We start from the raw sequence: 26,879 nt of genomic DNA on the forward strand, positions 1-26,879 counted from the left end.
TAGTAACACTATCGCCATGAAAGATTATCACAAAATAAATATGAATTTATGTGTGTGCCTAATAAATGTGATTAATTTCGCATAACAGTGTTAATGTGGAAAATAACTAACTAAAAATAACCAACAGCGGAACTGACAGCGTACGACCATTTTTGCAAGCACGGAGTGATTTCGTGGCGACGCGTCGCGGCTTGTTCTGGGACTGGCAGCACCTGCACCAGGAGGCCCATGTGGAGCGGCAGCGAGCGGGCCACAGACCTCGGCACCTTCGCGGCCTCCCCTTCCAGCGTTTCGCCCCGTGAATGCGCGCTGCCGTCGCCATTGTTCCAGCATGTTGCCAGAGGCGAGGAACGACGAGGAGACGACAGTGTTCACAGCGGCTGCCGGTAAGCGGCGCCGCACAGGCCACATTAAAACAGCTAGCCGAGTCCGAGCTAGTCCTGTTACTCTGTACAATCTGGCTTGTTTCTAAACATACCGCGGGAATTACACTTGAGGAAATGGGCCGCGTTTAAAGGTTGTAGTTTTGAGACTTTCCAGTTAGCTTGTGGATAACTCTTTCCCCCCCAACCCCAGAGTTGCATAATATTTCCCACGGGCTGTCCTCTGACTGTCACGTTTTTCTCTGCTAATTAATTGGAGCGGTTTTCTTAATTCACTCAGGCTAGCAGATTGCTCTGCAAGCTAGAAAAAAGAAGGGAGAAAAAACAAATCCTTGCATATTTTCCATGTCGCCGTCTGCACCGGTCTGAGTTGTTGTCTGAAAGTGAAACTCAATAAAGGCAATTTAAAAAAATCAGGGAATGTTCAAACCAAACCAGCAGACATCATGTTACACCCACTACTATAGTCCTGCTGAAACGCCTTGATTTAAAAAGAAATGCTTTCCCTCGGGATTGAAGAAAGGGAACATCCAAATAATTTCCCATCAATTTTTGTTAATTATTTTGAATTGGAAAATAAATTTTAGAAAGTCTTTCAACTTGGTTTCAGGCCTGTCACAGTAACACATTTTTCTGGATGAGAAATTGTCCCTAAAATTATTGCGATAAACGATCATATTTGAGACCAACTGGTATGATAATAAGTGTTGTTGCTGCAAGTATGCCCAATAAAGAATAAGAATTTTTTTTTTTAAGAACGTTCAACACTGAAACTGGAAAACATTTCAAATATTCAAAATAAACAACCAAAGCAGCAAAAATTGAGTGATAACGAAGACCTGGGAACCGAAGCTGCATTTTAAAAAGAACAATTATTATTATTCAGCTTAGACCAAGAAAACATGCGAAAGTGGCAGGTAGTGCAAACTGACTAGTTCGTACAAGGCGTCAAATGTTTGCAGCGTTTCTCAAAATGGTGGGTTTTTAACAATATTCCATAATAACTGTGGTATAAATGGAAATTATGGTGCTCATTTTAATTTATCATTACCTGTGGCAGCCATGAGCTGATTGACCTGCTTACTGTGACAGGTGTTCTTGGTATTTACACTGATGCGAAACTGCAGCAGAAAAAAAAAAATGCTGTAATCTTTATATTGTAAGTGATAATATCCATACAAATCAGTTCATTATCAGCCAGTGAGAACTTTATTCTTTTTTTTTCTGTGCATTTAAAGCCAACCAGTTTTCCTCACTACTTCTGGGAAAACCCACAGCTTCTGTGCAGGTTCTGGTGGAGCCGGTGGGTCGGTGGTTTGAGGCCTACATCAGGAGGAGAAGCAGAAATGTGTCGGCCTCCTTCCAAGAGCTGGAGGAAGAAGAGGAGTCCTCAGAAGAGTCGGAGGATGAGGAGCTCCAGCTGGAGGAGCACCCGATGCTCCGAACTCTGGATCCTAAAGACTGGAAGGTACCAGACAAGAAGTGGAGGACCACCGCCGCCGCGGCAGTGCTAGGGTTGAGGAAACCAGTTGGACATTTATTTCCTGTCCAGCTTTTTAATATAAAGCTCATTTTCCCACTTATATATATATATATATATATATATATATATATATATGTTTTTTACAATCTGTAATGGATTTAAAAACAAAAACATTTTACAAAAGTCTAAAACCATGCAGCCAGTGTATGAAAGGCGTCCATACTTCTTCTATTGAGAGGTTTAATGCGTGATAAGTTGTCCCTGAAATTATTGTGATAAACTATAATAATGTTATCGCAATAATATTGTTAAATGGAGTTTTTTTCACAAGACTCAATTTGTCAGTATATTAGGAAGTGGCTGAAAAGGGCATAGAAATTTAGGCTAGATATTTTTTATTTCTTTGAATCATGTTTGTTATTGATGGTGGCATGTCATGTATTGGTTCAGAATTTCCTGAACTTAATTGACGGATGTGTCATTTTTTTTTTTATTGTTAACGTTAACAAGATGCATAATTATTTCATTGACACTAATAAAATGGGTCCAGGATATAATCTTCTTTTCCAAAATAATATTGATGACTTTTTATTGCCAATATCAAAGATAAGGATGCACCGATTGGTTTTCCATTAGCGAACACAGAACACTGACCAATATGAACCCTGTTTATCTGATTTGGCAGAATCAAGATCACTACGCTGTCCTCGGTCTGCCACACTTGCGGTATAAAGCCACGCAGAAACAGATTAAAGCGGCCCGTAAGTACTCCTCCCCTAACGTCGCAGCTCAGTGTGAAGACGATGTCTGATAACCGCCGCCGTTTCTCTGCAGACAAATCAATTGTGTTGAAGCACCATCCTGACAAACGGAAAGCGGCAGGAGAACAGATCGTTGAAGGAGACAACGACTACTTCACCTGTATAACGAAAGGTGCCCGACTCTTGCACAAATCAAAGCCATCAGAATCCCCACGGCGTATCCTGATCCCAGCCCTTTTCCGTTTTGCACCTTAGCTATCGAAATCCTGTCGGACCCGGTGAAGAGAAGAGCCTTCGACAGCGTGGATCCAACCTTCGACAATGGCGTGCCGTCCAAAAGCGAGGGCAAAGAGAACTTTTTTGAGGTGTTTGCTCCCGTTTTCGAGCGAAATGCCAGATGGTCTTCCAAAAAGCACGGGCCCTCTCTAGGAACCATGGAGTCGTCTTTTGAAGAAGTAGACAATTTTTACTCCTTTTGGTAGGCAGAGAAGTTTTGTTTTCTTGTCTTCTGATCCCATGAAGTCTGGTGTGTGGATGGCCCTCTAAATTATTTCTACTTTGTCCAGGTATAACTTTGACTCATGGAGGGAATTCTCTTACTTAGACGAAGAGGAAAAGGAGAAAGCTGAATGGTAAGCTGATTACAAAAATCCCCACGTCTGGTTCGGTTCTAGTTGAAATTCATAAGCTGTACTTCAAAGCCTGTGAAGTCCCGCGTTTTAACATGAGAATTGTTCCGGTCCTCAGTCGAGACGAGAGGAGATGGATCGAGAAGCAGAACCGAGCTTCCAGAGCTCAGAGGAAAAAGGAGGAGATGAACAGAATACGCACGCTAGTCGGTACAGCCTCTCCGCCGCCACACACACACCGCAAACCTTGGTTTCCAAGCGTGGGTAGGATCCGAATAAATGACGTCGTTTCGCTGCAGATACGGCCTACAGCTGTGACCCTCGAATAAAGAAATTCAAAGAAGAAGAAAAAGCCAGGAAAGAGGCAGAGAAGAAAGCAAAGGCTGAAGCCAAGAAGAAAGAGCAGGAGGAGAAGGAGAGAGTAAGTGAAAGCTGCTCAGTTTTTGTATTTAGGACAGAATGTATCAAATCAAAGATTCCTGCTTTTACCTCAATTGTTTTGGCAGCAGTCATGTTTATGCGGTTGCTTTTACAAACCTTACAACAATCAAAAACAAACAGAAATTCTGCAGCTTGTAACTTCTGATGAAGAGCAAAACACTTAAAAACATATCGGCGCAGCATTTGCTTTAGAACAGTGGTTCAGGTGATGCATCAGTTTTGGTTGCAGTTTGAGGTTCTCAAACGTACTCTAGAATATTAAATGTAAATTTACATCAATAAAATAGCAAATTTGAGCCTCAAAAGGGATAAAACTTAAGAAAATATGTAAAAACCAACAGTCTGCAGGCTAACGCTTGTGGAGATATTGCTGAATTGTGGGCTGATTTTCACCCTTTGACCTGTTGGGTCAGATTATGCTTAACTGGAATTTCCAATGAACCATCATCTCGATTGTCATACTCAACTTTAACTGTCTTTAAATTTAAAAGCTGTTTTCAGATTGTGATGCTGATATTTCATTCCCCGCTAGCATGCTAGTTCATAAGTGATTACTTGATTCTTGGCACTACACACAGTAAAGCTAAATCGATAGTATCGCGGTTATACTTTTAAACCGGCGACCTACATAAGCTCAATCTGTTCCAAATATCGTGTTTTGGTAACTGATTGAGAAAAAACACCAAGGCGGCGTCACGGCATCAGCGCTCCGTTCCGTTTCCCAAAAGGGAGAGATGCTATATTAGCACGCGCAGAGCTTTGATCACAATTAAAGACTGTATTCGTCATCAAGCAGTTGGAGACACGCAGGCGACTGATTTGTAGGAAAGCGTTTGGCACGTTGCTTAGCGACGGTGGTCACTTTCAAGGGGAGCTTCAACAGCGTCTGCTGCCTTAAATGCATCAGGTAACATTAAACTCCTTCACATGCCGGTTACTGTTTATATTAGCGCCGCACTTATTAACATATGCTGTCATATTCAATCGATTATTACATGGGTTCAGATGTGGCTCATTTCTCACAATAAAAGCATTTTTTGAAAATATAATTTCAACATTTTCATCAGACCCACATTTCTGCATTAAGAATGTGTTTTTTTTTTTATTGCTCTGTTGAATTATTCTAATCTTAAATGCCATGTTTTCATTAGTTGTCAGCAACAAATGATTAACACGACAGCTTTAAAACATCAGTTTGTAGAGAATGAACATACTGAATGTTTGACCTGTGAGCTCACTTGTTTTCTCGCTCTCTTTTAGCCTCTTTCCCCGAGGCTGTCGGGGGTAAAATGACAGAGGAGAAAAATAAATGAGTTAATTAAATGAAATCAATAAATCACCGGAGCCGGTTCTCCCCACAGCCGGACACACCACAGTCAAACTCCACATTTGTCTGCAATAAACCTGCTTATGTGCACACGGTTGCATTTCACGTCCAAATGTTGACTTGGCAGAAATTTGTATTCATCGAGCAACACGGTGCGCCAATTACAAAATTGGTATCGCAAAATTCTTATCAATTCCTTGTTTTTAGGTCTCAAACTTGTTACACGTTCAGTTTAAAAAAAACAACAAAAAAAAAGAGTTAATTTTATTTGTTCAGGTTCGGCAGGCAGAGCTAGAGGCGGCTCGTCTGGCGAAGGAGAAGGAGGAAGAGGAGGCCCGACAAGCCGCCCTGCAGGCCAAGAAGGAGAAGGAGATCCAGAAGAAAGCCATCAAGAAGGAGAGGCAGAAACTCAGGACCACGTGCAAGGTGAACCAAGGAGCATGCTGGGAGTTTCCTGTCGACTGGTTGAAACCGTGGAATTTTAACAGTTTGCGTTTTCTCCACCCGCAGAACTGGAATTACTTTGCTGACAGCGAAGCCGACAGCGTGAAAATGATGGAGGAGGTGGAGAAACTCTGTGACCGTCTGGAGCTGACGAGGTTCACGTCACCATTCACTTCTGCTCAATTGATCTTCAGCTAGAATCTGGACAAAGAGAAGTTTTTTCTTCTCTTCCTAAATGTACAAATAGGTAAATGTGTCCCAAACCGGAGCTTCACGGTGTTTTTGTTTCAGTCTGCAGAGTCTGAATGAGATCCTGGCCTCGGCTTCTAAGGAGGACAGCAAGGCAGCAGTGGAGAAGCAGGTAAAAACTGCTCTTCAGCTGCTGCGCTGAAGAGCTCAATAGATTCCACCTCATTTAACTGTCTGACACATTTCTTTTTTGTGGCCCATAAGGTAGAGGAAGTGAACTCCCAGCTGCAGAAGGAGAAGGATGCCGAGGTTCAGGCCCGGCAGGCGGCCCGGAGCGCCGAGCAGGCCAGCGGCGGCGCCGGCGGAGGGAAGGGCTGGAACGAGGACGACCTCCAGCTGCTCATCAAAGCAGTTAATCTGTTCCCTGCTGGAACCAACGCCAGGTAGGCTGGATAGAAAAAGCTCAGACGACGCCCCGCAACCGCAGGCGACGTGTGTCACCGGGTCGTCGTAAACGACGCCGCTCCCATAGAAAGTTTCTGTTTTGATCTGAAAAAAATTGAAACTGCCGTTTCCGCTTTGGAGCAATGCGGCGAGAATATCGCCATCACTTTTCTTGTGTTTTTACTATTTCACGTTTCGTCTCCCAGGTGGGAAGTTATCGCTAACTACATGAACCTGCACTCCACCAGTGGGATGAAGAGGACAGCCAAAGACGTCATTAACAAAGCCAAGAATCTTCAGAAGCTCGGTAAGACAAATAATTAATCATAAGAAAATATATTTTTTGAAGTTTCTGAGCTATTTTTTTTATGCAGATGCTGTCATTTGTTTATTTGGAAACTTTTGAAACATTATGGATTTTAATACGAGACTCCTAAGCAGGCATGAATATTATGGGAAAACGTTTGGATTTTAGTTTCTCAATTCCAGGTGTGGAAAAATGATCACTGCCAAAAACGGATTCTTCTTGAAAAAGACATTTCTGAAAAGCTTTTTAAATACATTTTCTGTTTAGATGATAGCACTTTTGTGCAACTCATTTAGAGTTTTGATTTTCTAATGAATTAAAAACTTTGAAAAAGTTACAATTTTACATCTTTTTTTTTATTTCTGAAGCTGGACATAGATTTAGATGATAAACAATCATTGATGGCAAACTGTGATTAAAATATACAGATAATTAAGTCTGTGTTTATTATTGTAGAAGTCTGGATGCCGCAAAATAGCCCTTTACCGCATTGCCCAATCAAAAAACAGCTTCATTGTTTAAGATTTGTTGGGGGAAGGATAAAAAACCTTTGCCCAATGTGGTATCAATATTGGGTAATGTCATTAAAAACAGATAAAACGATTGATCAGAGTATAAAAAGGTGATGCTGTGGTCCTCCTCAGATCCAGTACAGAAAGATGAGATCAACAGAAAGGCCTATGAGAAGTTCAAGAAGGAGCACACATCGGTGGCGCCCTCCATAGACAACGCCTTGCCCTCAGAGAGGTTCGATGGTGAGTGGATTTCACTGAAAAGAGCCATCATTGTGGCTCTTTTTATTGGCCAAGTTTATTTTATTTTATTTTTTTTAAGAAAATGGGGGGATGGATTGTTTGTGCTGTTAAATATTCACTACTCAAGTTTTGCTAATGCTTTTCCTCAGTGTCTGAGCCAAATGAAGCTGCAGGACAGAGCAGTGACTCTAACCGGTGTCCTGTGCTTTAAATGGCTTCATTTTGTACTTGACTTTATGAAATTTGTTCACCTTCAGATGTTTCATGTTGCCCATAATTTGGTCCCTGATTATTCAACTGTCCATGATTCCACAGTGAGGAATCTGGGCTTTGAATAGGACTGCAGGGTGCAGACCTGGTGGGATGTTAGTGTTTGCTAACAATTTAGCTTAATCAAAAACAGTTCTTTGACTGCCGAAGGAGGAACAGCTTATCCTGCTCTCTCTCGTCCTTACAGATAACTCTGCCTGTGAATTACTTTTTAATTTTAAGGCCACAGTTTTTATAGTTATATTTACATTATTGACATCTTAACTGGATTTTTCCAAACCTAAGGACTGGGGGATTTTCTTACTTTTATTTTCACCTTACTTTTCTTTACCTCCAAGTTAAACCAGGGCAAAATGCCTCCGGCTGACCCCAAGGACATGAGCAGTATTTTACAACGACTTCAGTTTATAGAAATGAAGATTAAACTACTGGAGGTGAACTTTGAGATCAACGCTACTTGTGGAAATGAAACAACTCTTCCTCAAATCAACGGAGAGGTTGTGCGCCCTGCACCGAGCAGCTCACCCTGGAACGCTCTGGGTGCCAAGCCGAAACGGGAGTCTCGCACTGCGGATCCGATGAGACGATTATCAGGGAGAACCCCGCACCTGGACGAATCAGCGTGGCCGGCTCTGAGCCGAAACCCACCTTCAACTTCAACACCTGCCTCGCCAAAGAAAGACAAACAAGCAGCTGCAACCAAAACACCTCCACCGACCCCACGGACAAAGCAACCAGCAAGAGCCTCAAAACATTCTGACTCTGTGGGAATCCCACTGAAAACAGATTTTCTGCACTCCAGCCTGAGCCTCTGAGTGAAACTTCGCCTTCAAACATCAACAGTGAGGCAAGACCAACACATCGATCCCCCAAAGCTCCAAAGGACAAAGCGACCACCAGAAAAACTAAGGTAACCCAAAAGTGCTTGTTGTTGGAGATGAGGCCGTAAAGGGAATCAGTGACGTTTGCAATCCAAGGAAAACAAGAGTGATGTATTTTCCTGGTGACACTGTATCTGATTTAACCAACAAACTGCTCTCTCTAACCACTGATCAGCCAGATATTCAGACTTTAGTTGTGCATGTTGGAGCCAACGATCTGGCAAAGCAAAAGTCTGAGATTCTAAAAAAGGACTTTAACATTCTTCTGGACACTATGGGAAAACTGAGAATGAAGTTATTTCTCAGTGGTCCAATTCCATCACCTCAATGGGGAGACAAAAAACACTCCAGGCTGCTCACGATCAACAAATGGCTGATTAAAACCTGCTCTACCAGCTCAGTGACCTTCATCGATAACCTCTGGATCTATTGGCAGCGCTTTCACCTTTTTGGAAGAGGAGGACGCAATGTTAATAAACATGGGATAAAGCTACTCACTGCAAACCTTTTTTATTTTATCAACAAGGACAGCAACAGGATCATCGCGTCAGAAGAACAGGCTCAATGATGTCTGACTAGGATGGAACGCTCCCCGGATCAGGAGCACAATATTCCAAAACAAGCTGATAAATCGACTGGAGACGGAGCGACTGCTTCCCTCGCTCCTCCTCCCCCCCCCCCTCTCTGCTCCTCCAAGCATTCACAGGATTCAATGGATACCAATGAAGAAATGTCTTCCGGACCAGAGTTTCTTAAATTTACAGATGGAATGAATCAACAGGTTCGCCTCGGCACGTCTCCTTAGCACTCACGTAGCAGACCTCACTACATTTAAGCAACCTGCCCCTGACCTCCCAGAGGATCCATCACTCTGCGTTTCTGAGGTCTGAGGCCGGGGACCAGATATTATCTTTACACCCGTCTCCATCCAGAATGTGTCTGGCCCCCGGGTTCTGCAGAACAGGACATTACCTGTCCGGATCACTACAAGAAAATTTACAAAAACCAGAAATATGAAATACAGCGGTCCTAATTCAAACCTCAGAGTGATCCCCTGCCTAAAGGAACCTCAGACTGAAAATCTTTTGGCCTCCAAGCCACTTAAAGTAGCTCTTTTAAATATCAGATCACTCTGTGCTAAAGCTCTATTAATTAATGATTTCATCACTGAGTATAATGTTGATGTTATGTTTCTGACAGAAACATGGTTGAATGACGATAATGACCAAATTGTACTCATTGAATCAGCGCCTCCTGACTACAATTTTTTAAGTGAGAATAGAAAACATAAAAAGGAGGAGGCGTGGCTTCTATATTTAAAAATACCATAAACTGTAGTAAAATCTCTTTCGGTCATTTCACATCTTTTGAGTATCTTGGAATTCAGGTTAAAGGCTTCAAACGAACTTTGACACTAACTTTATACAAAACTCCAGCATATGTGGAAAATTTCTTTACTGACTTGAATGATCTTCTTTCTCTCATATGCATTGATTATGATTGTTTAATAATTGTTGGTGATTTTAACATTCATGTGGACAACCCGAAAACAGGAGCAAAAAAGCTCTCTGATATTTTAGAAAATTTTGGTTTAACACAACATGTCAAACAAGCAACACAGACTCAAGGACACATACTGGACCTGGTTATCAGTAAGGGTGTGGATATTTCTAATGTCTCTGTAATTGATGTCGCCCTGTCGGATCACTTTGCTGTTATCTTTGAAGGTTCTTTATTCTTTGACCCACTTGGACAAACAGCTACTGTCACAAAACGTTCTTTCACAGAAAACACAGCAGAAACATTTAATCAAATCTACTCTCCTTCCTCACCCTTAAGCCGTATTGATGTAGATAAGTTGTTAGATGATTTTCAGTCTAAAGTTTCATATATCATTGACTCCATTGCCCCAATTAAAGTAAAGGTTTTGACTGGTAGAAAGAAATCTCCATGGAGAAATGCACAAATAGTTCGTTCTGCAAGACAAGTCTGCCGCAGGGCAGAACGATAATGGCGTAAAACTCAACTTCACGTTCATCACGACATCTACAAAGAAAAACTACGTAACTATCACTTAACACTAAAACATGGAAGGGAGGCTCTCTTTGCAGATGTCATAAACAAAAACATCAATAATGCTCGAACTTTATTTGCAACAGTTGACAGGCTCACAAACCTCCTGTGACGTTTCCACCTGAATTCCAATCTAATGTTGCCTGTAATACGTTTTCTGATTTCTTTTCAGAGAAAATCCAAAAAATCAGAGGATTAATCTGCACATCAACTTCAAAGCCAGAACCATTGCTGTACCAAAACAAAACAAATACAGAAAAAATGACCCATTTTCAACTACTTAATTATAAAACTCTAAAAGAAATTATAAGTCAATTAAGTTCAAGCTCCTGCTGTCTGGATGTCCTTCCCACACATTTCTTTAAGAAAGTCCTGCCTGTTATTGCTACTGATCTGATCCAAATCGTAAACTCATCGCTTACATCAGGTGTTTTCCCCCAGGCCTTGAAAACAGCAGTCATCAAACCACTGTTAAAAAAGAACAACCTGGACAAATCACTATTGCAGAATTACAGGCCAATCTCAAACCTCCCATTCATCAGCAAAGTTATTGAAAAAACTGTGTAAACAATTAAATAGTTTCCTCATGATGACCAACTGCTTTGACACTTTCCAGTCTGGTTTTCGTGCTCACCACAGCACAGAGACTGCCCTCGTAAAAGTATTCAATGATATCCATATAAATACGGACTGTGGGAGAACCACAGTGCTGGTTCTGTTGGACCTCAGTGCAGCTTTTGACACTGTCGACCATGACATATTACTGAATCGACTTGAAAGTTGGGTCGGACTCTCCGGTTCGGTGCTCGACTGGTTTGAATCCTACCTAAAGAACAGGGATTTCTTTGTTTCAATTGGAAACTTCTCATCAAAGAGGTCAAAGGTCACATGTGGGGTACCCCAAGGTTCAATCTTAGGACCCCTCTTATTCAATATTTATATTCTCCCACTAGCTCAGGTCATAACAGGAAATAATATTAGCTACCACAACTATGCGGATGACACACAGCTCTACATTACGATGTCACCAGGTGACTCTGAACCCATCCAATCACTGAATAAATGCTTAGAGCAGATAAATGTGTGGATGTGCCAAAACTTTCTCCAACTGAACAAAAATAAAACTGAAGTCATTATTTTTGGACCTAAAGAGGAACGATCTAGAGTCAATGCACAGCTTCAGCTATTACAACTAAAACCTAGCGATCAGGTCCGAAACCTGGGAGTAGTGATGGACTCGGACTTGAAGCTCCAGAGCCACATAAAAACAGTAACAAAATCGGCCTTCTATCACCTGAAGAACATCTCCAGGATTAGAGGACTAATGTCTCAGCCAGTTCTAGAGAAACTCATTCATGCGTTTATCTTTAGTCGCATTGATTATTGCAACAGCGTCTTCACAGGCCTGTCCAACAAATCAATCAAACAGCTGCAACTGATCCAGAATGCTGCTGCTCGCGTTCTCACTAGAACCAGGAAGATAGAGACATAACACCAGTTTTAAAGTCCCTCCACTGGCTCCCTGTAGCTCAAAGAATAGATTTTAAAATACTGTTGTTAGTTTACAAATCACTGAACGGTTTAGCACCACAATACATCAAAGATCTGCTGTTGTTGTAGCAACCTTCCAGACCTCTCAGGTCTTCTGGTTCTGGTCTGCTCTGCATCCCCAGAACCAGAACCAAAAGAGGAGAAACAGCTTTCAGCATCTATGGACCAAAAATTTGGAACAAACTTCCAGAAAACTGTAAAACAGCGGAAACCCTGACTTCCTTCAAATCTCAAGTAAAAACGCACCTGTTTAGAGTTGCATTTGAAATGTAATATGTATGTAATTATTATTATTATTTATTTTTTCCTGTTGTGGGCAACGGGGCCCGGCGAATACCCGTGGTTAAACGGACGGCGGAGTCCGGCGGTAACAGGCGCTTAAATTCCGTGTCAAAGGGAAGGGGGAAGAAAGGGAAAAAAGAGGGGAAAAAAAAGAGGGAAGGAAGGAAAAAAAAAAGAAAAGAAAGAAAAAAAAATAACTTGGTATTTTATTCTGTTGCATGCCTTTGTGTTTTGTGTTTATGATGTAAAGCACTTTGAAATGCCTTGTAGCTGAAATGTGCTATACAAATAAAATTTGATTGATTGATTGATAAGAAATTGTGTAGGTAGGCTTAACTATAGGTGAAAACAGTCTTTGATCACTACATTTTTTCCTTCCATTTTCTTGGTTTATGTTAAACTACTTCTATTTTTTAGCAAAAGAAAAAAACTAATTTAGGTCAAATACCACAACAGTCGTCACAAACTGGTTGGTTTGTGATGTTTCAGCCTCGGGAAATGAAGGGAACGCCGCCCCCTGGACCACAGAGGAGCAGAAACTTCTGGAACAGGCTCTGAAGACCTACCCTGTGAGCACACCTGAGCGCTGGGAGAAGATTGCTGGTGCTGTGCCTGGACGAAGCAAGAAGGACTGTATAAAGAGGTACAAGGTACGGTCATCCAAACCGGAGGTACTCACTGTCCTTATCGTTGAATTTTAAATGTATCACTAACAGAATATTTCTGTTTGTCTGACAGGAACTGGTGGAGATGGTCAAAGCCAAGAAAGCTGTTCAGGAACAAGTTGCAGCCAAGAATAAAAAATGACACCAACCACAAAGGACAATAGAATCTGTGTTATTTTAATGTTATTGTGTTATTCTTTATTTTATAATAAAACAAAAAAAAAAAACTTAAATATGTTTGTGTGCAGTTGATGGTTCCTCAGCAGTGCTGCTCAGCCTCTCATCCAGAACATCCCGCTGCGAATCTGGTTGTAGTCCGGTAGCTGTTCTATTGGACCTACAGCAAGAAAAAAAAAACATATTATTAGATGTTTGTAGTTTAGGCAGAAAGACTTCACTAATTAAACTAAAGTATATCACTTTTTTTTTTGTCAACGAAAGTTGCCATTTTTAGTTTTTCCACTTGGAATGAAAATGTAAAAAGTGCAACGTACCAACAGCTGCGATGGCAGGAGCCCTGTTGTAGATATATTTGGTGCAGACCTCCTTAATGGTGTTGGCATCAATGGCCTGTGACAAAAAGATGAAACATGATATCAGATGTCTAATCATTTCAATTTCCCCAAACTGGCTACTGCCATCCCCCAAAATATTTCAGTCAATGAGGACACTGCTGTTATAAATGACAGTGAAAATTGATTGTAGCTAAGGAGACGCTTTATTTTTGTAAACAATAAGCATGGCAGCAACGCGGTAAATAGATTGATATTTTCCACATGGAACCATGTTTGGCTAACAATGGTCAGAAAAGTCAGGAAGTCTTGTGGACAGCCTTGGTATTGTCAGAAGATCTGGACCAATTGGTTCAAAACAATACAGACTTAAATAACCACTTGTGACAAAGGTTTGTGGAGTACAAAGCCACATCTGGTACCACTTCTACAAGGCTGAGGCAAGCAAAGTAAGTCACAATCACTAAAACTGGACAGACTGGGAAGCTTTTACTGATGGATCTATACTGCCTCTTATCTCCTGTTCAGGTTGGTGTTGTGGGGGAAATACTTCCTTTCAAATTGGGCCCAAAAGAGCAACATGCAACTACCACTCTTGAATATTATCTGAATATGTCATCAATTTAGCTTTTTTCTGGTGGATACTTCTAACAAAAATTTACCAAGTATCTTAAACGTGGAATGAACCGTGCTCTCCAGTGTCAATCCACCGGAGATGTAGAGCAAGAAATTCACATCACGGATATTCAACTGACAAATCTGTAGTGACTAACGCCATCAGACCACTGTGGACAAAACACTGAATGTTTCAGATATTGTCAAGTCTACGCAACAAATGACTAAGGCGACTCTACTGGTACAATCCAACAATAGAGAGATGTCCATAATAAAGCGGACAATGAATCTTGGTGAATGTTTATCTCGACAGGCAGCTACATCGCCTCGCTGCCTGAAGGTTCACCTCCAGGGTGTAACTCACGTCAATCCGGGCCTCCAGTTCATGCAGAGGTATCCGGCGGCTGTAGCACAGCATCTGCCTGCCAATGTCCTCGCAGATTGGGGTGGAACCTGTAGGGAACCGATCAGAGTTAACTCGAGCGACATCTCGGTGCCGTCCTCCATCAGGCTGACCTACCGTCGAGATGCAGGAGCATGTTGGTCTTGAGCAGATTCTTGGCCCGAGCCACCTCGCTTTCTGTCACGCTCGTACAAAGAGACATCCTGTTGATCGGCGATGATCTGCGTTACGTTTCTGACTTCAACCCGTCCCTTTCGTTCTAGTCTGTTTGCGTGCGAGTGTGCTCACCACTCCATCTGAGTGAAGTGCATCATGTCGCTGATGGTGCCCGGCTCACACACCGTGTACAGTCCCCACAGGCCCGTGTCCGTGTAGCAGGTGTTGAAGGACTGGAAGCTGTGGCACAGGTTTCCCTGACAGGCCATCTGGGCCAGCTTACTGGACAGATTCTGAGGACACAACCCGACTTCAACCGTCAACCTCACCTGGTCCCTCAGACATTTCTACCGTTTGGAAACAGAACATTTGAAACCTTCCTGGATACTCACCACACCGCCACCAAACGAGCGGTCCCAGTTTCCAATCAGGGTGTTGGCCACCATGAGAGGGATGGTGTCCGGGTGAGACCACCCGACCGCTTCCACAGCGATGGCGATGTGAGCCAGGGGCATTTTATCGTCACGCACTCGGATCTGGAACACAAGCAGACCGACCGGAGGTTTCTCTACCGGGTTCCAACACGAACATCGAAAAGCAAACGGGAAAATCGGAGATTAAGCTCTCAGACTTTAGGTCTTCTTCCTGAATCTTAAAGCTTAAACTGTAAGGTTTTGGAGAAGAAAAAAAATTAAAAAGGCTTTTTACACTGATAACATCCAGATCACCTTAATTTTTGCCACATCAAAACCTGGGTTTATGTTCAACTTTTTGATTTTTAGTTTTAAACTTTACCTCACTTCCTGTGAAGTGGCACAGAGGAAGAGCCGGGGCTCCGCCTTGAACCCGGCTGGGAAGTCTTCCAAAGTGGAACTTGGCCAAACTGTGGAGTTCCTGGTGGCAAACACCTGATCAGGAGGAAAGGCAGAAATCTGGGTCAGAAAGGTCTCTGCAAAGAACCAACAAACATTCTCATCTTCTGGAACCTGCTCCTATGTCAGGAGTAAAAGAAATGATTTGAAGTTTGTCGATGGATAAAATAACATGTTAAATTAGCGTATGGTAGAGCATGAAACCTTTCTGCATGTCTTTGAGTCCGTATCACAAGAAATTAAGACAATTAGTTCTTGATGATCAAACTCATTGAAGTTAGAAAATAAATGTATCCCTTGGAAGTAATCAGACCTCCAGCAGCTGCCAAAACAATCCTGGGTCCTTTGTAGTGTGTAGTGATGTACTCCACCAGGTCTCCTCTGTTGATTGTCCTGGATACCCCCCACACACACACACACACACACACACACACACACACACACACACACCACACACACACACACACACACACACAACACACACACACACACACAAACAAACAAAACGATCACCAGAAGGACTAAATCAGAGTTAGTCAGCTTCCTGGCCTGATGGAAATCTTACTTGATGTTCTCAGTGGGGCCCAGGATGGTCCTGCCCAGTGCCGTGGACTGGTACGCTGTGGCGTGCAGGTAGTCAAAAACCACTTCCTGCAGGTTGGTCTCCACTTCCTGCATCTCCCTCAGGATCACGCCTCGCTCCCTCTCGATCTCCGCCTCTCCCAGCGTGCTGTTCTGGATGATGTCGGCCAGGATCTCCACAGCTGGAGCAAAAGGAAAACGAACGCCGGCTCAAGAACGGTCGGTTCGGTTCGGCAAACCTTTCGATCAACTGGCTTTCCTGCTCCGCACCTCGCGGCAGATCCTTGGAGAAAGCTTTGGCGTAGTAGACCGTCTGCTCCCGGGACGTGTAAGCGTTCAGGTGAGCGCCCATGTTCTCAATCTCCAGCTCCAGGTCCAGCTGAGAGCGCTTCCTGGTGCCCTGCGGGATAGTTGGACTCGCCGATCAGCTTGTCCATTTACCCATGGAGGACGAATCGGAGAAACGTCACGCTCTCTCACCTTAAATGCCATGTGCTCCAGAAAGTGCGCTGTGCCGTTATTCCTCTCATTCTCATAGCGACTGCCGGCGTCTATCCATAAGCCCACCTGGAAGGAGACATTTATGAATGTTGCTGTCTACTTAGAAATGTTTGGGACTTTGGGCGGAGAACCTTCCACTCACAGTGCAGGTTGTGAGTCCAGAGTCCTCTGAAGCCACCCGGAGACCGTTCTCTAAACTGGTCACTTTGGTTTCAGGGACATTTAGCGCCACCTGCTGAGCGGCAGGAGTGGCCAGCAGTCGCCTGGGTCTAACAGAAAACTGAACAGGACAAAAGTGAAAGGTGGCAAATCCCTGCAGATATTTGTCAATATTTATATAAACTCCAAGCATGAGTATTTGGGGCATTTACTTTATTTTCTACTATGCTGAATAAAATAGAGCATCCCCACAGCATAATGTTGCCACTACCATGCATATGGTGTACAGTGTTAGTTTTCGCTCGCACACACGACTTTGCATGCAAGTCAAAAAGTTTGATTTTGGTCTCATCTGATCATAGCAGATTAAATAGATTAATTTATGACTGCAAAAAAAAAAAGTAAGATGGATTCGGTTGACATGGGCCCCAAACTTACTAAGCCCCGCCTCTGTAAACAGCAAGTCATGGTGCTCATGCTTGATTTAAGCAACTTATGTAAGTTTGTAATAACTCAGAACTATAACTAACACTCACTGGTCACAGCTTTGGTTTATTAATTATGCTAAGCCGTGGAAGCAGACAGAGACACGTTCCAAATGAACGACAAAAAGATCCTGTAAAACCTGACCGGAAGGTTTTACTCCGATATTATTCCATAATACTCCGCATAGCTGACTCCAAGAAAACAACAACGTAGAAAGAGACTCGCAGCTCAGTCTACTTACCCCGTCAGGACAGCGCGTCTTCACTAAATGTCTTTGAAGAAGATATTTCCCAGCTGACGTGAGGCGCTGTAAGGACGCCGCCATATTGTTTATTTGTAACACTGCGCATGCGCGGGGCCGACGCAACTTCCGTCAAGTTTTACATAATAAAACTGTACCAATGACAACAGTATGCACAATTAAAAAAAGAAAATACAAACTGTGATGTTGCCTTCATTCCTAACAATGTTAAAATTGTATTTAAACAGCGAATTGTATGATATGTAGTTTTGACAGCCACAAAGATGTAAACAATGTCCACATCATTAGCTGTGCATCTGTGGGTCTGTGCAAACATTTTCGGATCACGCGGAACCACATGGTTCACAGAATCATGAACATTTTGATTTGTGTTTTTCAGATGGACGCGTTGATCTGATTTACTACTCTCAGCAAACAAACACGTCGAGTAGCAATAGTTGACATTTATTTTGAAAGGGCCAGAACTGGGAAGCGGAAGTACGAGGTTAGCCTAGCGCGAATTTCTTGCTTTGTAAGGCGGCGCTGAGCTCCAAGTCTGTGTAGTTGCTGGAGAAACTAAAGTCTTCTCTTATGCAGCGTCCACCTCGCTACTGCCAGATATTTCAAGGTATCCGTGTGACACTTTAGTCTTTTTTGGTGAGTTTAACTTTAATTTCTGCTGTGTTATTAGCAGCTAACTGTGTGGGGATTAGCTTGAACAGCTATCTGAACTTTGGTGCGATGCTGAAGACTCTTATCGTTGCACTGGCTTTCAGGAAAACATGGCGGCGCTGATGGACGGTGACCTGGAGGACGGAGAAATTTCCGGCCCTGGCTCGGACTCTGAGATGGGTGGCGCTGCGGCCGAACAGGCGCGAGCTCGTGGGCTTTCGGCGTTCAGCGGGGACTCCTTCCAGCACAGACCCGCTGCTGTCCACCAGCCTCCCGCCGCCGCCTACCGGAGCTCCGCCAAGGCGGCGGAGTCCAGCGACAGCGACGCGGACTCGTCGGACGAGGAGGCCGCTGTGTGGCGTCGAAAGCGGCAGAAGGTGTCAAACGCCCCGCCGCCGGCCGCCTGTCCCGCGCGGTTCGGTCCGCCCCCCGTGTCCGCCTGCGGGGCGCCCGGAAGCCGCAAGGTGAACAACATCTGGGGCTCCGTGGTGCAGGAGCAGAGCCAGGATGCCATAACCGCGGAGCTGGGCGTGTTTGGCATGGAGGGCGTCAGCATGGCCAGCAGAAGCGTGGAGACTTATAACTTCGTCTTGGCTCGGAAGATGATGGAGAAGGAGAGGGAGATGGAGAGGCAGTCCAGGCAGGAAGGAGAGGTGAGCATGCTGGATGCTGATCTGGAGGACTACATGAAAGGCCGAGGGTCAGAGGATAGAGGGGGGGGCGACGCCAAGAGAAAACGGCCTGCCAAAGACAGAATAGGACCTAAAGCTGAGATGGACATCAAGGGCCGGTATGAGATCACAGAGGATGACCCAGACGATAAGGTGGTGGAGGAGATCGCATACAGACTGCAGGAGCCGAAGAAAGAACTGATCGAGCGAGTGGTGCAGGTCATCGGGAAGAAAAAAGCCATAGAACTGCTGGGAGAGACTGCCACGCTGGAGGAAAACGGCGGCATGTACACTATGGACGGGAGCAGGCGGCGAACGCCTGGCGGAGTGTTCCTCAACCTGCTGAAGAACGCGCCCAGCGTCAGCAAGACCCAGATCAAGAAGATCTTCCTGGAGGAGCAGCAGAGGGACTGCAAGAGCAAGAAGGCGGCGCAGAAGAGAAGGCGGCACCTGCTGGCCAAGAAGATGAAACAGGCCATCGGCACGCTGAACCTGCAGGAGCATGACGACGTCTCCAGGGAGACGTTCGCCAGCGACACCAACGAGGCCTTGGAGTCACTGGAGGAGCCTGCGGAGGGAGAGGAGGAGGGGGAGGAAGAGGCGAAGGAGGAAGCTGCTGCTGGGACTGAGGAGACGCCTGTGGTCTACAACTCTGCCGACCTGGAGGTCTTCTGAGGAGGACAAAAGTAACTCTTGACCACAGAAAGCACTGCATTTTGGGAAAACGTCAAAACTCTCTGACTCTGGTGTCTGTTTTTTGTTTGTAATAAAATAATCTGTGCTGAAATACTTGCTGTTATTGTTGTTCTGGCTTGATAAGAACCTTTTGATGTTTTCTCCAACTGCTATTGTAGCTGGGGTTGAATTCTGATCTATTAAACTCATTACAAAACATCAATGAATCAGTAATATTTAACACAGCCAATGATGGCCTTTCTCAATGCCAGTTAGAAAAAGAACAGCTGTAACTTAATTCAGCATGTCTGGATTTCTATTCAGGCATGTCGCAAGTATGAACTATAGTTATTGCAGTCCTGACAAATGTCCACTAGATGGCAGACATGTTACTTATTAAAGTACAGAACTTCCTCCCCTTTTTGTACTGGAGTTGTGTGCACTAATTTCCTCTAATAGATAAACAATTGTGAAGTTGCTTAGTTCCTCTAACCTGCCCATGACATACACTATACTTATTTTGTCAAGGAAACTGTAAAAAGTCTTGTATTTACTATTCATTTTGACATTTACTAGAAATTATGTAGTTGGCTCCAAAATCCTTGTATTATTTGGCAGTTACTTCATTGCCTTTACATTTAAAATTGATCAATTCATAACACCCTTGGTTGTGATTACATCAGCAGATGCCACAGATGCAATTCATAGATCTGAATTCCAACTTCCATAATAAATGGAAAGCAGAATTGGCTTCAAATAAGGAATCACTGACGGATATTTTCTGCAAAGGCAAATGCACGCATTAGTGCGCCTGTAATGCCCTGTTTAAGAGAAGCTGTAGCATTTCATAAAGCAACTTCTGCTTCATATCTCGCCTCTCAAATGGCTTCAGGCAACAGCTGCAGCTAAATCAAAGGAAAGTTTCCCATGGTCTGACAAACCCAGAAATTGGGGGGAGCATTGAAAGGCGGCGGTGGATTTGTCGCCTGAAACGCGTTGAAGAGGATCATTTCGTCCGCTCGTGGCTGCCACGTGAAAGCCCAGAGGCTCGCTTCATAATCCCATCACTTAGTGACTGTCTGATTGTGCTTGAGGATGTGCTTTCTCTGATAATCTGTTGCCACGTCGTTGCCTTGACAAAAGTATTCCTATTCCATACAACCAACTCCTCCGAGTCAATACTTTGCCAAATCACTTTTCACTGCAAATACAGCTTCTCTTAACTTGTCTTACATGTCTGACAACTACCTGGTTGATAGATTCTCCTGTATCTATGTCGCTCCTAGAGTTAGCATGAGTCTCTAGGCTGTTTCTCTGTCAGTTTGCATCCAGGGAAATATAGGTTGTAATGGATTTTATGTAGGGAGTATAGAACAAGAAGCACATCAACGTTGTGAGATTGTAGGGTGGGAATACTTTTCCAAGGTACAATGAGTGGTAAAAGAACAAACAAAAAAAGCAAGCTAATTAAGTCTACAGAAGGTAAGGAGACCGGGGTGTATTACTGTCACGTCCTCTGATGTTTTGCTGTGGTTTATCCCATTTGTCGCCCTGTGAGTAGAAATGAGGTATTTACTTTAATCACAAAAGTGATCAAAGCCTGGATTATCAAAGAACTTGGTGCGCTGCAGGAGGTGAGTGATGTTCTGCCTCATCTCATTCATGTGGATTTGTTGCCCGCTGTCTCTGGTCTCAGGGCCTCTTTATCTGTCACCTGGCAACGAACTTGTTGCCTGGATACAGCACGCCATTTCCGACTTCCCTTGGATCAAACAAGACCAGAGCTGAATTTCTGGTATCTTTGGGTGATCCAGTTCATCCGTGACACAGACGGATTACTCACTACTTAGCGTGTCACGCACCGTGAGCTCTTTAGTGTCTTGCAATGACCAGAAAAGCAAAGGTGACGTTTTGTACCTGTTGGAGACATCAGGAGGGGTTTCCGTCACTGTCCACCACAGATTTGCACTCCGACCGAACAAAGAGTAGGATCCGTTTTTGATCCGTCTTTCTCTCCCCCGTAGCATGTCCTCTCAGCGACAGAATTTGGCCCAGAGTACAGCACCGAAGGTGAGTTAGATAACATCATCAGATGACTATCGAGAAGAGGCAGTGACTCATCTCTTTCTGTGAAACAAAGGTGACCCAGTTGGGAGTGGTGAAGAGACGACGGATCACATTCATGAAGTATGTCAGCTCTGGGGAGACTGTAAGATTAATTCCTGCTATGGTTGCTAGAAAACAACCCGGGATATTTTGTTTGCAAGGACCTTGATATGAGATTTTTTTATGTGCAGTTATTATTCTGTCTATTTTGGGACTAAACGCTACCCAAACCATGAATGAACTGGGAGTAAGGCAAACGTTTGGTTTCATTTTAATTGCCACAACCAGACCTGATTGCCGCCTTGCCTGTGGAGTCAGCATTAATGTTTTCGTTGGTAGTTCATCCGCCAGTGATTCCTTTCACCTGCCTTGTTACTGAAATGTGATATACAAATACATTTGACTTGACCAGTAATCTAGATGTTGCTCTGAAGTTAAATTGACAAAATTTTGAGGTAGTCCAATGTCAAATAAATTTTGAAACCAAGAACTGGGTGCAGAAGATTTAATTACACCATTATTTTTCCCTCAGTGTTGCACAGTTATTCTGGACAGTTCATGGTGCAAAGTCCACATACACCAATCATACGTGTCTTGTTAATTTTTTATTGACTCGTTCTTTTCCAAAATGGAATAATTACTGATGACTGACCATGTTCAACCACGCTACTAGACACCAAACTGTGTCTAACTTTGAATTCTTAGCCACCGATTTGACGCAAATTCGATGGATTTGGAGGTAGACCTCTTGTTCATTAGTCCTCTAACCTTTCCAAAACCAGTTGTCATGGTGTGCCGGAAACCATCGTTCTGCTGAAACAAAAAGAAACTCGCCGATTGCTGCTTAAAACATGAGGACAGAAGGGACTTAAAAGAGTGGATTTGTCTCTTTGTCAGGCAACTACTAGCAGGACGGAGATAATTTGAACTCTTAATTGTGATGTCTTTTTGTAACCTAAGAATATGTCTGAGTGGGTACGAAGCCTCTGTGTCTAAATGCAGCTCCAAACCCACCGGTTTCCTTTTTAATTTCCTCCCTTTTGACAAACTAGAAAGTGGCTTCTTCCCAAGCATTTCCTTTCAGTAGCGCTCCTCAAGCCTCGACGTGGGTGACCTTTTTAGTTCTGGTTCACCTGCCAACTATGCCAGCAGTGTTTATGCCTCCATTCTTGCGATGCACCGTCTTTCCACGACACAATCACTGCTGATTATACAGCGAAGCAGGTCATTTCTGCTGTGCCGTTCAGGAAACCTTAATTAGAATTTCAGTGGAAGGAAACCTCATGCGCTGTCACGTAATTATGAAACGTCATCTGATAATGACTGGGTTTAAATGTGGAAGCGCTCTGCAAGCAACACATGAACACCTTCCTCACCTCTTCGATTTTCTCCCTGCTTGGAATCAAAGGAAAATGTACTATTTCAGAGGCGCCGGTGGACTTAACAGAGCAGATTACTGACGCAAAGCAAGACGAGAATCTCCAGTTGGACTTTTCTTTAGATCTAAAAAAATTACAAATTCTCACCATTGTCATGAAAATGATTCAGGTTTGGCCCCTCTTTGGGTTGCATTGTGGACCAGTTCTCATGTGCACATGCGAAACTGTACAAAGGGATGATGGACGCCCATTTTAACTGTTTTGATGTACAAAATAATTTAATTAGCTTGAACTCACTCCAGCATGTCCTTGATTTTCATGTGTTTGATATCAAAAAACAGTTCAGATGGTGGAAGACCAATACTGTAAAAACTCTGGCATTAAGAGTTTCTAAGGAAGCACTGAAAGGCTAAGGGAGAGCTTTTTTTTTTTTTTTTTTTTTTTGACCGAATTGATTTTTTTTGTCTGAAAATAACAATAATAACAGAAAACTAGATTTAAATATTGTCAAGTTTTGTTTTTTCTCCAGAAACCTTTTGCCTAAAGAGGAGCATAAAACATTGTGGTGTGTAAAGTTTGATAAATTATGTTTTTCTATAAAGTCTTTCTGACTATAAGATCAATCTTGCTCATTTCTACAACAGAAAGGAAAAGAAAAATGCATCTTGAGTGTTATTTTCCCCCCCTTGTTTTAGCCCTGCACTGAGAAATAGATTTTGACATTTTGGAAAGTCTTTTTCTTCTTCTTCTCAAACATCACACACAGGGAAAGAAAAAGAAAATGTATTTTCCTTGTTGGATGATAATAGGGGTAAAAAAAACTTGGAATTGCCTTTCAGTGCTGAAGTGGAAAAACAAGACTTTAAAAAAATCTGACTCTTTTTTTTCTTTTCTTTTCCCCTATGTGTGTTTTCAGGAGAAGAAAAAGAAAAAACCTAAGCATGAAAAACGAGAGTTGAGAAAACATTTTTTCTGCTCTTGATAGAGAACAACTCTTTTGTGGTCTGAAATGATTAACAGGGAAAAACATATAAAACTTTTTGCATCATAGTTTTTTGAATTCTCTTCTATCGGGGAAAAAAAAAACCTTCCACATGGAGGAAAAAAAACATTTTTGTAAATATTTTAATTAGATTTATTTTTCTTACTTGCACGTGACTTTTAAAGTAAGGAGAAATACCATGCAGACAGATCTAAAGAACTGGAAATGTTTTTCATCTTTTTTTTTTTTTGCCTTTCAGGGCTTCCGTACACTTCAGTTTTAATACTAAATGAAAAATATTCAACACTAAACTTTTCATTCCAATTGCATGCATAGAAGTGTCAGCCGAGATGGTGGAAAAGCAGAGATGCAAACTTTTCACTGTCTCGCTAGGAACATAAATGTTTGTCCTTGTTACAGCCGAGGCACTCGAACTTAAAAGTGCAGGACAAGTCAGTTAATAAGATTCTCCTGTCGAGCATCGAGTCCGACTGACGGATTGCTCTGGGAGCGCTGTTAATGGCCCAGTTTGAAGTCGTTTGCATGGAAACATTAGGCCTGCCTGCATCCAAGATGGATGAGCCCAGTACTGTACTCTCCATCACTTCTTTGGTTTTCATTTGGAAAGGCACAAAAACTCTTAGAGCCATGTGATGCAATCATCACAAAGATCTCTGAAGGCTTGCTACAGATGAGAAAGTATTTCTCATGTGTGAGAAGATTTCTTCTTTCTGTTTGCCGTTTTCACAGTTAAATGTCTCAGGATGTAACGATGATCTGCGGCTTTGTTAGAAGATTTTTACTTCCAGATATGTGGGAATCTGTGAAACAAACATAGTCCACCGTCAACTATCTTCAAACTGCAGACACTTCTTTCTAGAGCGCCTTGTCCAGTTTGATAACTCTCTTAACAGCTCACTCTCCACTAAACTTTTTGGCTGGGGCCGCCCGGTGCCGTCCTCGAACCCGGATGACAGTCTCATTAATCTGACGGATGACTTCTCCGCCCCTGTCGTGCCAGGCTGCTATTATGCCGGCCGGCGCGCAATCGCCCAGACTGGCACACCATTAAGATGAATTCGGTGCGTTCCCTAAAGCGCTCTTGGCAATCCGCACAGCTCACATTTGTGGCCCGCATCGGGGAGGATGTGGGTCAGAGGGAACGCGTGCTGTGAGATGACATCAAAAAAAGTTCGGTCCTTGGTTTCCGGTGAGGCAGAAGCTGTCAGTAATTTCAAGCCTTGTCCTCACAAAAGGTAGGACTTTTTAGAACAGTTGTGTAAATTAGCTGAAACTCAATGAATAATTGTCAATTATTCATTGTGCAGTAATAGTTGTGTCTTGATTGAAATGCAACTCATAATTATATGCATATTTGACTAATTTATTTATTTTACACAGGATTTATTTTTTATGTTTGTATTGTGTACTTTAACTGTATAGTATATGTTATGCATACATGGCTGCTCTGTGTGTAGTTATTGAATTATTCTTGTTTCTCCCACATTTTTCAAATAAAATATGCTAAGAAATTTTGAGTGTGTTTCTATGATGGTGCCTGGTAATCTAAATGATGTCGTATTGGGGCATGTTGGCCCCGGGCACCAAACAGGTTAGGACCGTCCCTGTTCCCAAGTACTGATGTGATCTAAATAGAACCATTGATTTTGTTAAAATTATAGAAAAAGGAGATGAGACATGAGAAAAAGGTGATCACCGAAGGGGACTCTGGAAGTGATTTATAACAAAATACTGTGTCTGCTTTAATAACCCTGATCAATTCTGAAAAAAAAAACCACCTGAAGCAAAATGAGCTGAGTTTAGAAATGTGCGCATAACTTTGTCAAAATTGGGAAATTGTGTTTTTTTGACACAAAAACCGGATGCAATAGGAAACCCCTCCGCCCCCCAAAAACAACCCGGATTTCACAACTGAGTTGTTTCCTTTTAATAAGGAGCACAATTAAAATCTGACCTGAATAAGTTTGTTCACAAAACATGAAATAAAGTGGAACACTTCAAAGGGTGTGAATAATTTCATGGGGCTGGTCAAATATTAGTCGGAAACAATTTTTCGAATGAATTGCTCTAAATCTGTTTAATGGGCTCCTTAAATCACCGCCAGCAAACCAACGGCGTCAGATTAATCCAACTCATATCCGTCTCTGTGCAAAAGTAAAAGTCTTTCTCCATCCATGCTCTATAACCCGGAGTACCCAACGCAGCGCTGCGGCGTAGATGAGGGATGCAAGCGCGCCCGCCTCTTAATTAAACAGGCTTTTGAACACACTCATCCTCAATTAATCTCAGCAACTCTCTGAGGTCAGAGAAATATTGTTCTTTTCCTCAAATGAATCACGGCGGCTAAAAATAGCCTCCGGAGCAGAAACATCAGGAAAGCCAGATTAGCTGCTATATTAGTCACCAGCTCAGTCACACAACTGCTGCCAAGCGCTTTTGTTTTCCTCCCACGCAAAATTACTAAAAGCTCATAATGGTGGGTGGGAAAACTATATTATTACAGGGCCGCGTAACACGAGCTAGAGGTTGAGAGTAAATAAGCATTTGAACAGATGTTAGTGTCTCCTGTGGCTCTGGATCGCCGCCATCGACGAGAGCGTCTCCTCCTCAGGGGGTTTTCCTTGACGCCGAGCAGCACCTCCGAGACCCAGGACACCGAACCATCTCCAGAAACTAGCAGCACATCTGTGCACAGTGTGATGTGGGAAACATCTGGATCAACTAGAGAAGGAACAGATCTGGATGTTCAATTCTGCTTTCTTTTTTTTAAATTTTTATTTAAATAAAGTGTTTTTGCATTTATTTTTTGCGTTTTAATCCACACTACCGTATTTTCCCCAACTATAAGGCGTACTTAAAAGCCTTCAGTTTGATCAAAAACATCACGCCTTAATATCCAGAGCACCTTATCCATTTTTCTGGAGTAGCTAATACGGATGAACTGCGGTCGTTTTCACGTTC

At 43.0% G+C, this 26,879-nt stretch overlaps 3 protein-coding genes across 4 annotated transcripts; 2 read left to right on the forward strand and 1 right to left on the reverse strand.

Moving 5' to 3' along the window:
• Positions 1-172: 172 nt before the first annotated feature.
• Positions 173-13,040, forward strand: dnajc2 (DnaJ (Hsp40) homolog, subfamily C, member 2). The gene is made up of 16 exons (XM_055055647.1): positions 173-386; positions 1,661-1,851; positions 2,552-2,627; positions 2,701-2,799; positions 2,883-3,105; positions 3,194-3,259; positions 3,375-3,466; positions 3,556-3,677; positions 5,301-5,450; positions 5,535-5,623; positions 5,760-5,829; positions 5,922-6,100; positions 6,308-6,408; positions 7,053-7,163; positions 12,710-12,870; positions 12,959-13,040. The coding sequence occupies exons 1-16, from the start codon at positions 332-334 to the stop codon at positions 13,025-13,027; spliced, it is 1,854 nt and encodes a 617-aa protein (XP_054911622.1). The 5' UTR covers positions 173-331; the 3' UTR covers positions 13,028-13,040.
• A 1-nt stretch (position 13,041) lies between these two features.
• pmpcb (peptidase, mitochondrial processing subunit beta) lies at positions 13,042-17,517 on the reverse strand. The gene is made up of 13 exons (XM_055055651.1): positions 17,413-17,517; positions 16,669-16,806; positions 16,506-16,592; positions 16,296-16,425; positions 16,009-16,207; positions 15,757-15,836; positions 15,367-15,479; positions 14,964-15,107; positions 14,704-14,864; positions 14,533-14,618; positions 14,377-14,465; positions 13,380-13,455; positions 13,042-13,222 (listed from the first exon to the last, which is right to left on the reverse strand). Exons 1-13 carry the CDS (start codon positions 17,494-17,496, stop codon positions 13,158-13,160), a joined length of 1,452 nt encoding a protein of 483 aa, XP_054911626.1. The 5' UTR covers positions 17,497-17,517; the 3' UTR covers positions 13,042-13,157.
• A 381-nt stretch (positions 17,518-17,898) lies between these two features.
• Positions 17,899-19,544, forward strand: phax (phosphorylated adaptor for RNA export). Of its 2 annotated transcripts, none has more exons than XM_055055649.1 (2): positions 17,899-18,069; positions 18,189-19,544. In XM_055055649.1, the coding sequence occupies exon 2, from the start codon at positions 18,195-18,197 to the stop codon at positions 19,428-19,430; it is 1,236 nt and encodes a 411-aa protein (XP_054911624.1). In that variant the 5' UTR covers positions 17,899-18,069; positions 18,189-18,194; the 3' UTR covers positions 19,431-19,544. The 2 variants fall into 2 exon arrangements, with proteins under 2 accessions (XP_054911624.1, XP_054911625.1); XM_055055650.1 differs by having other exon boundaries at positions 17,899-18,040.
• Positions 19,545-26,879: the final 7,335 nt, after the last annotated feature.

This window comes from Poeciliopsis prolifica, unplaced genomic scaffold, assembly GCF_027474105.1.
Source record: "Poeciliopsis prolifica strain line A6 unplaced genomic scaffold, Auburn_PproV2 SCAFFOLD042, whole genome shotgun sequence".
Taxonomy (NCBI): Eukaryota; Metazoa; Chordata; class Actinopteri; order Cyprinodontiformes; family Poeciliidae; genus Poeciliopsis; species Poeciliopsis prolifica.